This window comes from Coregonus lavaretus, assembly GCF_964263955.1.
Source record: "Coregonus lavaretus genome assembly, chromosome: 5".
Lineage (NCBI taxonomy): Eukaryota > Metazoa > Chordata > Actinopteri > Salmoniformes > Salmonidae > Coregonus > Coregonus lavaretus.
Window position 1 is genome coordinate 76,085,897 of NC_139992.1, and position 17,478 is coordinate 76,103,374.

Consider the following 17,478-nt stretch of genomic DNA (forward strand, 5'->3'; position numbering starts at 1 on the left):
GTGGACCATCGCCAGCTAGCGCTCTACACGGATAAGGTACTGGAGCAGAGGGCGACCGGCGGTGACCAAGCCGAACGTGTAGCTGCTGAATTGGAAGATGGTCCAGCTTTAGATGAAGAGGTAGTTGAAGACAGTAAGTAGTGAGAGAAGGCAGAAGAACAGCTCTGTGACAGCCAGGTTGAGGGCAAAGATCTCCTGGGTGACCTGGACCAGAGGGCCCCCAGTGACCAGCCACAGGTACCAGGTGTTGGTGACCAGACCCAGGAGGCAGTGCAACACCTCCAATCCCAGATAGAACAGCGAGCCACTCCCAACAGTCTTCCCATGGAAACTTGGTAGTGTGGTTCATCATGCCAGGATGGGAGGAGTTTCCTGAAATCCTGGTTGAAGGATTCCAGATTTCCTGGTAATTCCCTCCCATTTTGAGGAATCTTCCAACCAGGATCTCTGGAAAAGTTACCAGAATTGTGCAATCCTACCTGGAATTCACATTATGCTGGTTTGCAAAGTGATGTGTATTTCCTGTTGGAATCCAACCAGAACATCCAGCTGTTGGAATTGTTATTCACCTGCAACATGCATTGAGAATGATGAAGGTTAGAAATATTGTGAGACTACGTAAACCATTCAAACTGGAACAACCATTCCAGTAACGGGTTCAAAAATGCTAACTCACTGATTGGATTAGTTTAGAAAAATGTACATTATTTATCTTTTTGTAACATAACATTCATTTATCAATCTGTCAATGAACACGCAAAAACACATTTATTAAAACATGTATTTTTTCTACCTGCAATAGAGCATTTTGGGAAATATGATAATGGTGGGCATGGTTTTGGTTCAAAGTGATGTGTATGAGTTTCAGGCCCCTGTATTAGGGTAAAGCTAGGCCCTCAAAATAAGGCTTTGTGAACTACGTATGGTATTGCATGAAATAAATACATTTTTTAATTTTTTATATGAGAACATATTCACTTAGGCTCTCACTGGTTGAAGTCCACAGAACAAAGAAAATTGATGAATGCAACAAGCATGTTTCTGTCACTAGTAAATAGAGTCATTGGTGGTAACTCGAAACGCAAGGTAGTCTGTGAAATATTCAAATAAGGTTTTACACTAAGTAGTGTGTTAATTTAACACTAGTTCCAGTGTGTATATGGTCCCACACTTTCAGTGTAGATTTAACACTGGAGAATTTGCTGTGTAGGAGAGAGTATGTTTTGATCATAAGATCAGCCCTTTTTTTATTTGTATGTTCAAGTAATCAACACACTTTCATTTAAAATAAAATGCCCCCCAAAACATATTTTATCAATTTATTAGTGTTTTAAACTGCATGTAGTAATTTACATTGTTCCTTACAGTATCTACTATTTAGAAAGCAAACAAATAGTTTACTAAAACATTTTAACCAGAGCTGCATATGTCTGCTCAATCAGAAATCACCTTTACATTTCTATCACGCAATCTGTAACACTTCAGCGAAACAGATTGAATATAGCCCCTAATCTCGATTTCTATACCTTATTTCTAACTCTTCACACCGCATGCTTATATCATGGTGAGGCAGTCACATTTCTCAAAAAATTTGCTAATAATTTAAAAAGGAATACACTTGTATTATATTTATAAAGTGGTAATAAAATCTTTAGAGAAGCATATAAAGTGACTTGTTGTTCACCCTTCATTTATGTTAAAGCACACCTCAACACACTCAGCAAATGACAGTGGCAGCCTTCTAAAACCATTTGACAAAAAATACAAAGAGAAAGAATTCAACAAACAAAACACTCTTCCTGATCCCATACCATAGTCCCAACTCGCTGCTATGGCAACATGTGACATGTGACCGCTGACAACCTGCATAAGCAAAACACCAACAGCCGCCACCACAGTTCAACCAACCAATCCTGTGTCTCTCAGTACTGTAGGTGTCAGGTGAAGAGCATGTAGTGATGGGGGACTGAGACGTTGGCTGTGTCTCAAATGATATCCTATTCCCTATAGAGGCTCCGGTGAAAAGTAGTGCACTAATATGAAGGTATAGGGTGTCATTTTGGGTGGAACTCTATCAAACACTTGCAGTGACTGAAACATGTAATTGTAACCTGTCAAATCAGTGACACCACAGAGTTCAAAGAAGTACCATTCCATTGTTGGATGATTGACAGAACACAGAGATTTCCAACACATTCTTGAAGTTACAGAGCAGGGTTGGGGTCAATTCCTTTTCAATGAAGTCAATTCAGGAAGTAAACTGAAATTCCAATTCCAATTTACCTCAACGCTTCTCTATGATAAAATGTTTGAATTGGAATTTCATTTTACTTCTTAAATTAAACAAATTGAAATTGATATGGCCCCAACCGTTACAGCATTCCAGAAGCCTCAGCGCCTCGCCCTCTACCATGGGCGTCGTCACACTCTCGCCACAGCGACACCAATCAGTGGTACTGCATCTGTACGGACTGGCCAATGAGGAGGAAAAGGAGACCGGCCAACAGGCAGAAGGAGATGCCAACGGGGGCGAAGAAGAAGGACAGGCCGTAGTGGATGGTGAGGTTGAAGGTGGGACACACAGAGGAGCGCTGGTGGTCCACGTAGACCTGCACCACATCCATCACCTCCACCCACAGCACATACATCACCACCACACCCAGCAGGAACAGAGCTGTGGGGAGGAGGGAGGGAGGGAGGGAGGGATAGGTGGGGTGAAGGGGTGAAGGGATGAGAGAGAGAGAAAGAGAGATGGAAGGAGAAAGACGATGGCAGAGAGAAAGGAGATAGAGAAACAGAGAAAAACAGTGAGGGAGAGAGAGGTAGACTGTATCAGATTGGCTGCAGCAGGTATTTGTATTAGTGATGGTATTCACTACATTCCTTCAACAGAGATAAACTGTTATGCTCTATCTTAAATGTTGTATCCTAAAAATTAAGATGATATAGGCCAATAACTCACCAGACGTCAGGAAGAGCCCGCCCCCAGCCTTATATAGACGGTGACTGGCGAATGGGGCGGCGCAGATGATGAAGAACCCGCCTAACACGACGGCAGCCACCCCAATTAGCATGAAGATACTCCAGAAGCCTCTGTAGACTGGACAATAGGAATGTCAATCATTGTTAGAACCATGGCAACCAGTGAGCAACAGAATTATACTTTAACTTGAATACCCATACACAAGCACATGTGAACACTCACAATCTCAAAGTAGGCTACATGGCAATGGCATGTAAAATATACACATACACACACACGCACGCACACACACACACACACACAGAGAGAAAAGCACTTACTGATTGCGGAGTCATATGCGGTGACGTTGTGAGTCTGTTGAGACACAGGAAAGGGGAAGAGGTAGGCGTGTGTGCAGACTTTAGAGTGGGGCTGATTGGCTAGTGAGAGACAAACAGGCCCATTGTTAGATACATTAAATCATATCACATTATAGAACTAATAAAAAAAGCAATAGGTCATGGCACTGGCATTAGCAAATATCCTCCCCTCATCAAGGGCCCTTATATTAAAAAGACAGCATATACTAGCAGGATCTATACAGAGACTAAACTGGCATAGTCTTCAAGTTTTATCGAATGCATTAAATTTGATAATTGAATTAAATGTAATCTAATTTGTACTCTTGATATTCTCTTTTTAACCTAAGTCTCTTACTCCTCTCCCCCTCTCTCCTCTGCCTTGTGGAATTCAGCAGACCCTCGCCAGGTCGTTCCCTGAGCTTTAGGGTGTTTGTGACAATGACCCTCCCTGGATGTTCCCTATTAGAGATTGTCAACACATCTCATCAGATGAAAACGGACTTGAATAACATCACATGATACAGCCTTTCCCTAGAGTCACATGACATAACATCTCGTGATAAGGGTCTCATACTACGTCAGAGCATCAAGAAGTCACATTCGATAAACAAGTGATTTACCTTAAGGACTTTCATGAACTGTTTGCATTGTTCTATACTGTCCCTGTACTGGCCCAAATGTAGATGAAAATAGTAATAGGATACAGTGAAAGAGAGTGAGAGTGGAGAGGTAGGGTCTAAAGTTTCAGTCATATGTGTTTCCCAATATCCAAACATGCATATAAACACATGCGTTGTACATGCCTACTAAATAGTATTGGGGCTGTTACACACTTTGTCAGAGTATACAAAACAGCATATTGTGCATGTCCAAAACCCCAGTGTTATACTTTATACAAGTACACAGGAAATTGGACAGTGTTACCTAGTGTTGATTTTTCTGTGTAACATTTCTAGTGTTGATTCAGGAGTTAAATTAACTCTAAGAGTGAATAACCATTGTTGAATATGAGTGTGTGATTGTGTCAGTTTTACTCTGTGGAGAGTAAAATGTTCCCATCAAAACAACGCCCATCATTATCATATTTCCCAGCATGCTCTACTTCAGCTAGATTTTTTAGGATTGTTTTAATATCCGTGTTTGTGTACATTGATTGATTGATTAATCTTATGCTACACAAAGATAAATAACATAAATGTTTTTAAACTAATCCAATCAGTTAGTTACATTTATTGCACCCATTACGAAAATGGTTGTTCCAGTTTAAATGGTTTAGGTAGGCTCCTTTCACAATGTTCCTAACCCTGACAGTTAGGTTGCGGGTGCGGGTGAATGAATGCCCTGACTCTGGCTGAATTCAAATAGGAATTACATGCCAGCATAATTTGACTTGCAGGCCGGATGAGGCCTGTAAACCACAAGGTACCTAACATCACAGTGATAGGCTAAAACTTGATAATCAAAGTAAGGCCTTGTGATATATGTAATGAATTTTCATAAACAGTTAAATTAATGATAACATTCACCTACAGTCGAAACTCACTCAGTGAAGTCCAAAGGACTGAATATCAATGAATTCAACAACCATGTCTCTGTCACTAACAAATACAGTCATGGGTGGTAACTCTACAATTCACTTGAAAAAGCGAGGCACACTGGGAAATTATATTGGAGACATGGCTTAGTGGGGAATTGGCTTTCAATTAGTTATTTCTGGCCAACCGTAAGTGGAAGTGTTGTATCCGTTTAGTGGTCTATGGTTACATTAATTAAAGTTTGAGCGTGTCTGTTTTGAGTTATGAAGTCTTTAGAAATGGTTACATAAGAGCATGTGGCAATAAAAACGTGTAAATATTATTGTAATGTCTTTGACCTAACACTGAGTGACCTCGTCAAGAGATATAGACCTCTTGGTGTAATGGTTAAAAATACTATATGAGGTGTTATTGCTTTACACAATGGGTGTAAACTATATACACTTCTTAGTTTTAAAAATAATATATGAGGTGTTATTGCATAACACTGAAAGTGTAAATTCACTAACACTGTTAACGTGTAACAGCGTCAGCACTAAGCACAGTGTTAATTTAATATTGTAAAAGTGTGGACCCATATAGACACTTGCCCAGTGTTAAATTTAACACTGTTAGTGTTGAGTTAACACTGGAGAATTTGCAGTATATGTTTTCTGACGTACTGATCCAGAACTTCAAGAGGGTGCCATCGTCCAGGTTTCCGCCGAAGGAGCATTTCCAGAAGAAGCCCTCGTGGTAGAAGGTGGCGTCTGGGGGGAACCCCATACCGGGTTCCACCAGAATCATGTCACCACGCTGAGGAAAGATAATAATAGTAACACATTAGTAGAACACTCCATCATAAGTCCTTCATATTACAACCATAACAATTACATAATAGCACGTCATAAAATAACACGTTTTTCTATCTTCTTCACATTTTGCCTAGTATTTTCTTTTCTAGCATTAGCCAGACATGTATCATGTCGTGCCTCGCCAGCTGGTTCACGTAAATGTTGTCATAGTATATGGTGCTAGTGCTACAATTGCTGACTGTAAGGTCAAGGGTCATGCTGAGGGAGCACCTTTAGCTTCCTGTGGGGTTGTGTGAAGTGTGTTGAGTCAGAACCGAGAGTCCTTTCTAGCTAGAACAGCTGCTTTCATTCCCCCTTTCTCTCCTATTCCCAATGTCTCTTTTGCTTCCCTCTGCTTCTCACAGTGCCCACTGCCCTCTCTCGCTCGCTCGCTCTCTCTCTAGGACATAACACTGATTATATGTATATGTGTAATAGTCTTTAACACTACTACAACATGGGTACATACAGTGTGTGGTTTGATAGTGTTGATATCATGCAGACATTCCATTCTCATTGCTCATCGTGACGACCTGGATCTTCTATAGTGGGTGATATTTGATATTCAACTCCATATCACTGGGTTGTTGTAAATACTGACATTTGTATTTCTATCACTCAGGAATCCAACATGTCTCAATTGCTGGATGGTTGCAGAGCAACTGCATTAGCTAGCAGCCCCTAGGGAGGCATGTATACTGTAGCAGGGGTGCAACTTTCACTAGGGACGGGGCGGACAAGTCCCCCACACATTCTGAAATTGCATTTTTGTCCCCCCCCCAGTCTTCTAATTTCACTTGTGATACAAAAAACGGCGACTGTGTGCTTTAGGACCATGCGGGCACCTCTGACACCTTGAACAGACTGACAGCGTCATTGCATTAATGCTGCATAATAAATTCTGCAGTCAAACCTTTTCATTATGCAATCAAAAATTGTTACTGGATATGTGAGCAACAGAAGTTCAACATGCACCTTTTGCTACTATTTCTGCCAACTCTAAACATACAATTTGATGCACACATTGGATAAATCAAACATATGCACCACACAGAACGCACTGCAACTGCCTCTGCAACACAATGCTGCAAGGCAAACATTGCGTTCCAATGGAAAATAATGTACTTCTGGTCTACCAAAAGGCAATGATGCTGTCGGCGTGATCGAGGCGTGAGCGGTGGTTCGGCAACCAATGGTTTTCTAAAGCCAATGATGAATGTTAGTTTTCTTCCTATGAATTTGGCTCTAGTGTTTGAACGGTTTGGGCTATTAGCTATTATGACCCATTCCTGAAAGGTAAGACTCTCAGGAACATATATGTGCCTTCTTCTTCCCTCTACAATGCCCACAAGCCACGCAGGACTCATTAGAAGGGACTGTGACAAAACCACACATAATGACTGGGGGAAATGAATTGATCTTCTGTTCTAAGAATGATGAAATACACAATGATTCTGGTGATATTCCTTCTGCTTTCCTGAACTTGTCAATACCTTCCTGATCCATTTAAATCATTCAAGCATTCTCATTCAGACTGAAATTTGGCATTACCTGATTTGACATATCTTATTGTTATTTCTAAGGCCAGATAAAAAAAATGTTAATCAAATAATTTTTACACATTTGTTTCGGATACCCCCAATTGTCCTAAAATAGAGAATAAAATAGTGTGATGGTCCATATTATCACTATCTTAAAACAAATATGTCTTAATAGGGCAGTAATGTAATCCAGGAAATGCTTTTCAGAGGAATTTACTATAGGCTACTTCAGCATTGTAAACGTCTGCCACATATGCCTCTGGCTCTCACCATCCCTATCAAGTGGTTATCAAAGCCCTAATTGAAGGTGCTTGTTTGATCAATGTCATCACATGAATCAACCAATAACTCCTCCTTCAGATAAAGAACAGTGTAGCTCCGGTTCTGAGCATTCCTGTTCTTAGACTTTTTTCCATTTACCCTGAAAGAAGTCTATGGTGCCAGGAGAGACTGTCATCCACAGTTTTGTTTTGTTTCAAAAGATACTTCTAACTTGAGCTAACAACCAAAACACTATGGATAGGGGCAAGCTCACCATGTTCATAATTCCATGACCAAATCAACTCAAAGACTAGATTAGAAGTTACTTAGAGGTGATTTGGCCTCAACTTTTGAATATGGTGAGCTTGCCCCTATCACCATTGTTTAAAGTTCACGCAAGTGAACCATAGATGACTGTGTCTCCTGGCCCCATAGATTACTTTCTGGGTAAATGACAAGACAGGGTCTGAAAAAGTTAAGATATCCTTTAACTATATATTCATATAAACTTGAAATATTGTCTGACTAATAACGTTTGATGGCATTTGATAAAGACCATAAAATATCAAGTCTTTGTAAATAAAAACATTTAATAATGATCTCTTACCTAGCTTGATGACTGCGGCCATTTTTGCTTATTGTTGCTGTTCTAAGAATAACTGGTTACAAGCCCATGGGTCATGTTAAATTGCGTAGAAATACAGCAAATGGCCTTTAGGCGGCAACAACCCCCCCAAAGATGCAACCCTGTACTGTAGGCCTACACAGTTCACAGTTCAAGTCTTATTGAAAGAGTAATTGGACCATGCACCCAGGAGAAAATACCACCAAAATAGAACAAGTAAATTGCCCAAGTTTGGAGGGTTTTTCATGAGATCCACCTTAGGCTGTGCACTAAGGTGAGGACCTTAATCTACAATAGCCAATGTAATGGAGGATGGACTCTATTAAAGTCATAAACATGGTACTGATAGCTCTCGAAGCAACGTGACACCACACTGATCATACTATGATCCAAAGCAAGGTTTCTTCATTATGTTCCTGGGGACACACAGGGGTATAAATGTTTGCTCTAGCCCAGCACCAACACAGCTGATGCACCTAATTATCTAATCAGCAAGGCTTTGACTAGTGGAATCAGGTTTGACCTTGACCCCGACACCACTTCCTGTAAGGAGACTCCAACCAGAAAAGGAACAACTTTCCTTGACTTCCATGGTTTCACATTAGTCCTTGACCAGCTGATCCTCCCAGACCACCCAAACCCACCCTAACCTCCAACCCCTAACCCTTAATTCAGCAAATAGAAACAAGAGAATAGTCTTACCCAATGTTACCCCCAATCTTACACCAATGGCTACCTTTTTTGTCTCCTTTGTATTTTATGACCACTGACATGAAGAGAAAAGAGGACCAAGAAAAGGAACATTCCAGAGAGGCCACACCAAACCTTTCCTTGCTTACACCTGCTGTTTCCACCTGCTGTAGTGCTGGTTGTTTCAATGAATCCCAATAACACCAAAGTTATTACTTCATCATTATTACATGATTACTACACAGGTAATAATTAGTGGACTATAGTATATACTAGGTAAATATTGGACTACAATATTTGAAGCATAAACAACAAAACATCTCATGACGGTAATCAGGAATCTCCATGTTCCTTACCTCTATGGCAACGCCCCCAGGTCCTATGGTTCTGTTAGTTTCTTCGTCACATGTCTCCGAGGCCAGGAGCCAGTAATCTGTCCCGAAGGAGAGGAGGACAAACACGGCTGCCAGAGCCCCGAACAGCCCCGCGAAGAACAGAGCCACACTCAGCTTCATGGTGCAGGACAGGCCAGACACACAATGCCACTGTATGGAGACCCTTGGCCCAATCAACTAGCCCTGTATGTGCGTGTGTGTTCCTATGTGAAATCAAACACACTATTTTCCCGCAGTCGGAGTGTGTCTGTCTATGCTGGGTCCACTGACACACTTCTATAGCTATGTGTGTATATTCCCAGTGTCCCAATATATTCCAAGCTGAGATTCTTTCTCCAAGGTGGAATGTCACTTTGCTGTGTATTTGTCTTATCCTGGCTCCTCTCTTCTCTGTTTGTCTCTTTGTGGGCTGCTGAGAAAAGGAATGGGCTGGACTGGGTAGGAGGAGATAGTCAGGGAACTCACAGGGGCGTGGATCCCTCCGCTTGTGCTATTTTGGGGGGCTGATTGAAGGTGCCTGCTGCCCACACTCTCCCGACTGTCACAGGAGTGGTCTGGGGTGTGGAGGGGGGGGGGGTTTCCAGCACAGAAATATCTACCAGCAACTGGACACCCCCCTCATGCACAAGAAAATCATAGAGGGAGGGGGTAAGCAGTGAGACTGAAACGTTGCCTCCCCCAAGTTAAAGTTCATTACACACACTCACTCACAACCCCAAGCCACCGCCCCATGGTGGGATGTGGAGATAGTAGGTGGGGGGTCGTGAAAATAGGATGTGTCCTTATGCGTCACTTCCATGGGATCCACAGTTGTCATCTGACTCCAATACAGCAGAGACAGAGATGATGTGAGGCCAAACTCTGTTGACTTCTCTGAGATCTGGCTGATAGAACGGCCAGGGCCTCCAATGTTTTATTACTCCACTGGCATCTGTACAGTTTAATTGGCTTGGCAGCATAGCCTACTGTAATGTAATATCACACTTAATACTTTAGCACAGTTATAGCAGTGAGTGACCCTTCTGATTGGAAATAAACAAAGTACTGAGCACTCTGATTGTAGGATGGTGCAACGTCTTGGTAGTGGACCAGGTTAGTACCCCTATACACTGTAAAGCGATTTGAGCACTTGTAAAATCACTATATAAATGGAGAGCATTATTACTCTATAAACAAAAACACATAGCTACCATAGACAGTGTATTTATTTTCCAACCAGTCTGTAGCCAGTGGCCTGGCTGAGTGTGAGTGGAACTGAGCTTAGCTGGCTGCTCATTAGCATGTAACAGGGATATTTAGCACATTGCCCATAGAAACACACTGCTACACAAGCACTGCCATCCACACACACACACACACAGGGATATTTAGCACATCACCCATAGAGGCACACAGCCTAATTAGCACAGTGCTGCCACTGAGGACACAGGAAGCCAACTATGGGCTTTTCTCTGCTTCTCTCTACTTTCCACTTTTATCTCCTCTCCTCTGAGATGGTAATACAGATGTAGGATCTTAACTTGATCACTCTTTAGTTACTGAGAGTTTTCCTGCACAACAGGAAATGCAAACTTGTAGCGTATTCTAGGTTTAAAAAGGCTTCTAAAGTTTGTAATTTCCATGTTAAAATTTCAGACTTGATTTGCCCTAACGCAAAATGTATCAACCCTTACAAAAAATGTCCATTCATTATGATCCACATAATAATTCACATTTCCTGTTGCTGCAGGATTATTTTTCTGCTGTAGCAAACTGGCTCAAATGAAGATCCTACATCTGTAAACAGATACTTTTATCCCCCATTACCCCTCTTTGAGAGTAACTGGATTTTTATTCTCATTTACAAGTTCTCATTTACAACTGCGACCTGGCCATGATAAAGCAAAGCAGTGCGATAAAAACAACAACACAGAGTTACATATGGGGTAAAACAAAACATAAAGTCAAAAATACAACAGAAAATATATATACAGTGTGTGCAAATGTAGCAAGTTATGGAGGTAAGGCAATAAATAGGCTATAGTGCAAAATAATTACAATTAGTATTAACACTGGAATGATAGATGTGCAAGAGATGATATGCAAATAGAGATACTGGGGTACAAATGAGCAAAATAAATAACAATATAGGGATGAGGTAGTTGGGTGGGCTAATTTCAGATGGGCTGTGTACAGGTGCAGTGATCGGTAAGGTGCTCTGACAACTGATGCTTAAAGTTAGTGAGGGAGATAAGGGTCTCCAGCTTCAGAGATTTTTGCAATTTGTTCCAGTCATTGGCAGCAGAGAACTGGAAGGAATGGCGGCCAAAGGAGGTGTTGGCTTTGGGGATGACCAGTGAGATATACCTGCTGGAGCGCATACTACGGGTGGGTGTTGCTATGGTGACCAATGAGCTAAGATAAGGCGGGGATTTGCCTAGCAGTGATTTATAGATGACCTGGAGCCAGTGGGTTTGGCGACTAATATGTAGTGAGGACCAGCCAACAAGAGCGTACAGGTCACAGTGGTGGGTAGTATATGGGGCTTTGGAGACAAAACGGATGGCACTGTGATAGACTACATCCAATTTGCTGAGTAGAGTGTTGGAGGCTATTTTGTAAATGACATCGCCGAAGTCAAGGATCGGTAGGATAGTCAGTTTTACGAGGGCATGTTTGGCAGCATGAGTGAAGGAGGCTTTGTTGCGAAATAGGAAAACGATTCTAGATTTAACTTTGGATTGGAGATTCTTAATGTGAGTCTGGAAGGAGAGTTTAAAGTCTAACCAGACACCTAGGTATTTGTAGTTGTCCACATACTCTAGGTGCGACCCGTCGAGAGTAGTGATTCTAGTCGGGTGGGCGGGTGCAAGCAGCGTTCGGTTGAAGAGCATGCATTTAGTTTTACTAGTGTTTAAGAGCAGTTGGAGGCTACTGAAGGAGTGTTGTATGGCATTGAAGCGCGTTTGGAGGTTTGTTAACACAGTGTCCAATGAAGGGCCAGATGTATACAAAATGGTGTCGTCTGCGTATAGGTGGATCTGAGAGTCACCAGCAGCAAGAGCGACATCATTGATATACACGGAGAAAAGAGTCGGCCCAAGAATTGAACCCTGTGGCACCCCCATAGAGACTGCCATAGGTCCAGACAACAGGCCCTCCGATTTGACACATTGAACTCTATCTGAGAAGTAGTTGGTGAACCAGGCGAGGCAGTCATTTGAGAAACCAAGGCTACCTAGTCTGCCAATAAGAATGCGGTGGTTGACAGAGTCGAAAGCCTTGGCCAGGTCGATGAAGACGGCTGCACAGTACTGTCTATTATCGATCGCGGTTATAATATCGTTTAGGACCTTGAGCGTGGCTGAAGTGCACCCATGACCAGCTCGGAAACCGGATTGCATAGCGGAGAAGGTACGGTGGGATTCGAAATGGTCGGTGATCTGTTTGTTAACTTGGCTTTTAAATACTTTCGAAAGGCAGGGCAGGATGGATATGGGTCTGTAACAGTTTGGATCTAGAGTGTCACCCCCTTTGAAGAGGGGGATGACCGCGGCAGCTTTCCAATCTCTGGGGATCTCAGACGTTACGAAAGAGAGGTTGAACAGGCTAGTAATAGGGGTTCCGACAACTTCGGCGGCTAGTTTTAGAAAGAAAGGGTCCAGATTGTCTAGCCCAGATGATTTGTAGGGGTCCAGATTTTGCAGCTCTTTCAGAACATCAGCTGTCTGGATTTGTGTGAAGGAGAAGCGGGGGGGGCATGGGCAAGTTGCAGCGGAGGGTGCAGAGCTGGTGGCCGGGGTAGTGGTAGCCAGGTGGAAAGCATGGCCAGCCGTAGCAAAATGCTTGTTGAAATTCTCGATTATTGTAGATTTATCGGTGGTGATAGTGTTTCCTAGCCTCAGTGCAGTGGGCAGCTGGGAGGAAGTGCTCTTATTCTCCATGGACTTTACAGTGTCCCAAAACCTTTTGGAGTTAGTGCTACAGGATGCAAATTTCTGTTTGAAAAAGTTAGCCTTTGCTTTCCTAACTGCTTGTGTATATTGGTTCCTAACTTCCCTGAAAAGTTGCATATCGCGGGGGCTATTTGATGCTAATGCAGTACGCCACAGGATGTTTTTGTGCTGGTCAAGGGCAGTCAAGTCTGAGGAGAACCAGGGGCTATATCTGTTCTTAGTTCTGTATTTTTTGAATGGGGCATGTTTATTTAAGATTGAGAGGAAATTACTTTTAAAGAACAACCAGGCATCCTCTACTGACGGAATGAGATCTATATCCATCCAGGATACCTGGGCCAGGTCAATTAGGAAGGCCTGCTCGCTGAAGTGTTTTAGGGAGCGTTTGACAGTGATGAGGGGTGGTCGTTTGACCGCGGACCCATTACGGACGCAGGCAATAAGGATAAAAACATCTACCAGCTCTCACAGTCTCACGTCAGAATTAGACGTTCATCCATGTTTCTCAAACGTCAAATTTCGAAGTTGTTCCAAAAGTCAGATTTAGAAGTGTTTAAGGTTAAGTTTAGGCATTCATTCCGAAGTTAAAGTTAGGGTTAAGTTCAGACCTTAACTAATAATAATAATAATAATATGCCATTTAGCAGACGCTTTTATCCAAAGCGACTTACAGTCATGCGTGCATACATTTTTTTTTTTTTTTTGTGTATGGGTGGTCCCGGGGATCGAACCCACTACCTTGGCGTTACAAGCGCCGCGCTCTACCAGCTGAGCTACAGAGGACCACAAACTACAAATTCTTAAGGCTATGCATTAACTCCAAATGGTTACGGTAAGGGTTAAGGTTTGGTATAGGCTTAAAACAAAAATATATATTTTTTTAAAACGTTATATTACTGGGTTTTGACCTTGCAACCTTTGAAATCAGAAGTACATGCTTACACCCATCCACCATTCCTGTCCACAATGCCCTAGCTAAAGTGAAACCTACTTGAAGGTAACAGTGCTCACTGTTGCCCCTACTGGCCGGTTTCCACGTAATCTCCCGAAATCCTCAGACATGGATGAATGTCGAATACTGACCTGTATCACGGGGGACCTGGCTGAAAAACACATAACACATAGTTCAGGGGCGCTTTGCACAGAAGCACAAAAGGAATAAAGCAAGCAAGCCTAACGTTGTTTGTTATTGTAAGCTGAGAGATTTCCTAGTGGGGCTCTTTGATCCCTCTGTGTCACTCTCTAGGGAGATGGAGATAACAGCACATCATGCTGTTACTTTATGACATCATTAGTGCTGAGCGATTAGCGCTTTTTGAGGTCGGTTCTATTTCGGTTCGATTATTAAAAAATAATCACAGTTTTCGATTTTGGTTTCGATTATTTGGATTGAATGCTGTAACAACAGAAGAAAACAATTAATAAAAGTCCCATGACGGTAGTGACTGCCCATTATTGCTCATCACTTATTAACCATAATTTATTCACATTACTTTACTTTAATAAAATATTTCATTTGTTGTATATATTACATTTGTTTTATTTGATGACTTTATTATTTCATTCCGAGTCATCATCTCATCTCTATAGAGCTGCTGCCTATGCTGTCTGACAAATCACTATTTGGTAGTTCTTCAAAATAAATAAGGCACAATTTTATTTACATGTTTAGTCATTTAGCAGACACTCTTACCCACAGTGACTAGGGTTAAGTGCCTTGCTCAAGGGCACATGGACTGATTTTTCACCTAGTCATCTCAGGCATTCGAACCAACAACTTTTTGGTTACTGGTCCAACGCTCTTAACCACTAGGCTACCTGCCACTGAATGCCAACTATCAATCACTTAGATCATGCATTTTCAGGTAGAGATACCTTGCAAAGCAACAGCTGCTCTCTATATCCCCTCACGATTGCGCATTCTGCCCAACACTAACCTAATGTAGCAGGCGTAAAAGAAACACAGACCAGACAAGTAGATGCACAATGGATTATGGTCATCGTAGTTAATTACAACGTTTTATGCGCTAAACTATGTAGAATATTGACCTGTTGGAGACTACAACTCCCTACTACATTGCACAGTTACGGCTGGATGTGATCTATCTCTAGAGAAACTGTGAAATGTGCGCATTGAGCTCACAGATAAAAACTAACGAAATGGAATTCAAATAATTGAACCGATGTTGGTCAATTAGTTGTTTAAAAACCAAAACATTACTGACATTTCAGTTAATCGCCAGCACTATACATCATACTGTTACTTTATTACATCATCCTGTTACTATATTACATCATCCTGTTACTATATTACATCATACAGTTACTTTATTACATCATACTGTTACTATATTACATCATACTGTTACTGATAGTTTGTACAGAGCTTGTATTTGTGTATGCACCATATAGTATATGATAGCCTGCTGTGTGTCTCACCTGCATGTTTAGTGTGTGTGTATGTGTATGTGTGTGTGTTTGTGTGTGTGTGTAGTTGCTTGGGAACTATCAGTGTCTCAGCTGTTCTATATTAACACAGTATACACAGCAGCAACCTGATATCCACACTCCACACCCCTTCAGTCCCACTGCACACCATGGGTAAACACAATTCCACTAGACATACTGTCCATAAACAGAGGCTGACTTAGCTTTCCCACAGGGTGTGTGTGTGTGTGAACAGATTAGCTTACCTGATACCTTGGGAGAATCTCCATTGCATTTCCTTGATTCGCGCATCATCTCACCTCCTTTTCAAAACCATTGGACAAGAAGGTCAGAGAAGGTCCCTTATGATCTTTTCATCTAATGGGTATTGAGGAGGCGAGGAGAGAGGAGTCAGAGGACGTGGGGAATCAAGGAAATGCAATTGAGATTCTTCCTTGGAGAACTCAACCTCTGGGGCCCTGGGCCTGAAGAGGACGAGAGTGAGGAAGGGAATGCCTTCATCTATTTGCTATGACAGTGTGAGATATGCCAGTGATAAGTCTGCAAGCCCATCTCTGCGATGAAACATGCTAGAAATGTGGAATGCATAGTGAGAATGGGAAACATTTAAATGTTCCAGCCGCGTCCAGTAGGTGGAGTAAAAGCAACCATAAAACGTTCCTACTATTTCCATTTAGTGTTATTGCATTTTATGAAAAGTATTTCTACCTGTGACAATGTGGCTTTGCACCAGCCTTGCACAGTCAGAACATGTCATTCTCAGCAAGTGCAACTCAAAGGTAAATAAATAGCTGTAGTACACTGAAAAGGATGTTTACTAGACACGTTTATTCTAGCCTTTTCTTAGTATTCTGGATGTATTTGTATATGTTCAAGTCGACTGCCGGACACTGATCACCACGCTGTAAGTAAAACACCTGACTTCACCTCAAAGACTGTTGTCCAGTGCCTGCCATCTCCCTTGGCTGAGACACATTACTTTATCACACTACCTTCTCAAGTAATTATTTAATAATTGCAGGAAGGTTTATAAAGTGATACCAAGTGAGACAGAATGTATGCAGAATAACAAAAAGTCCAGAATAGAACAATAGATATATTCTATTATATTGTATTCTATTATTTTATATTCTATTCTAGGCTGAGTGTCTTGTTCTACCAGAGTTGTATGGTGCCCTTGTGACTGACAGCTATATTCAAATACAGCGCTTGACCTTTTCTGAAGTCAGGTCGATACCACCTGGTAGAGCTCTCGGTGCACCAAATGGGATAAGATGAGACCTCAGCAGCTCAAACATTCACATGACGCTTCAATGAATCCACTTTGATTAAATGAAAGGCAATTTTCTGCCGAATATTAAAATATTGGCAATTCATCAACAGAATGACTTGAGGTTCTCAGAAGTTGAATCGAACACCCCTGAGGAGATCGAATATCCCACGGACAGGGGGGTGTTCTTAGTTATGGTCACAGAGTTTCTAAACTCAGAGGCGCAACATCGCGAGACTTCCAGGACCGCTTGCGAAACAGACCACGCTGGGGTTTGAGAAGTCAATGAGAAAAGTGAAAAATTCTTCTTTAGTTGTTAATTTTTAATGGCACAACCTAGATTCGAGCTAATGTCTTAAGTAGTTTAACATGTTATTACTTAAACCTCGTGAAAGTGACAAACTGACACGTTTTCATTTTCGTCAAAAAAAACTTTATTACGAAGGAGTGCCTTTGATTTGACGGCCTGCACATGCGCAGTTCTGCAGGAGACGACCGTTAGACCCGATGACGTGTTCTACGCATGAGTTTAGCTAGCCAACGTCGCCATGACATCGCCTACAATTGTGATCGGGGATTTCTATTGGAGAAGCAGTTTTAGCCTATCTTTAGACTGTACCA

The 17,478-nt window shown here is 41.9% G+C and overlaps 1 protein-coding gene across 1 annotated transcript; it reads right to left on the minus strand.

Moving 5' to 3' along the window:
* Positions 1-1,427: 1,427 nt before the first annotated feature.
* Positions 1,428-9,671, minus strand: LOC311129409 (transmembrane protein 182-like). Its single transcript, XM_084161692.1, has 5 exons — positions 9,166-9,671; positions 5,522-5,654; positions 3,304-3,402; positions 2,963-3,100; positions 1,428-2,674 (listed from the first exon to the last, which is right to left on the minus strand). Exons 1-5 carry the CDS (start codon positions 9,322-9,324, stop codon positions 2,448-2,450), a joined length of 756 nt encoding a protein of 251 aa, XP_084017818.1. The 5' UTR covers positions 9,325-9,671; the 3' UTR covers positions 1,428-2,447.
* Positions 9,672-17,478: the final 7,807 nt, after the last annotated feature.

Coding starts and splice junctions, on each gene's coding strand:
- LOC311129409 (XM_084161692.1), bottom strand. CDS start 9,324: ATGAAGCTGAGTGTGGCTCTGTTCTTCGCGGGGCTGTTCGGGGCTCTG. Junction 3,403..5,521: donor CCTCTTGAAGTTCTGGATCA/GTACGTCAGAAA, acceptor GTCTCTCACTAG/CCAATCAGCCCCACTCTAAA. Junction 2,675..2,962: donor CGGGCTCTTCCTGACGTCTG/GTGAGTTATTGG, acceptor TCCTCCCCACAG/CTCTGTTCCTGCTGGGTGTG.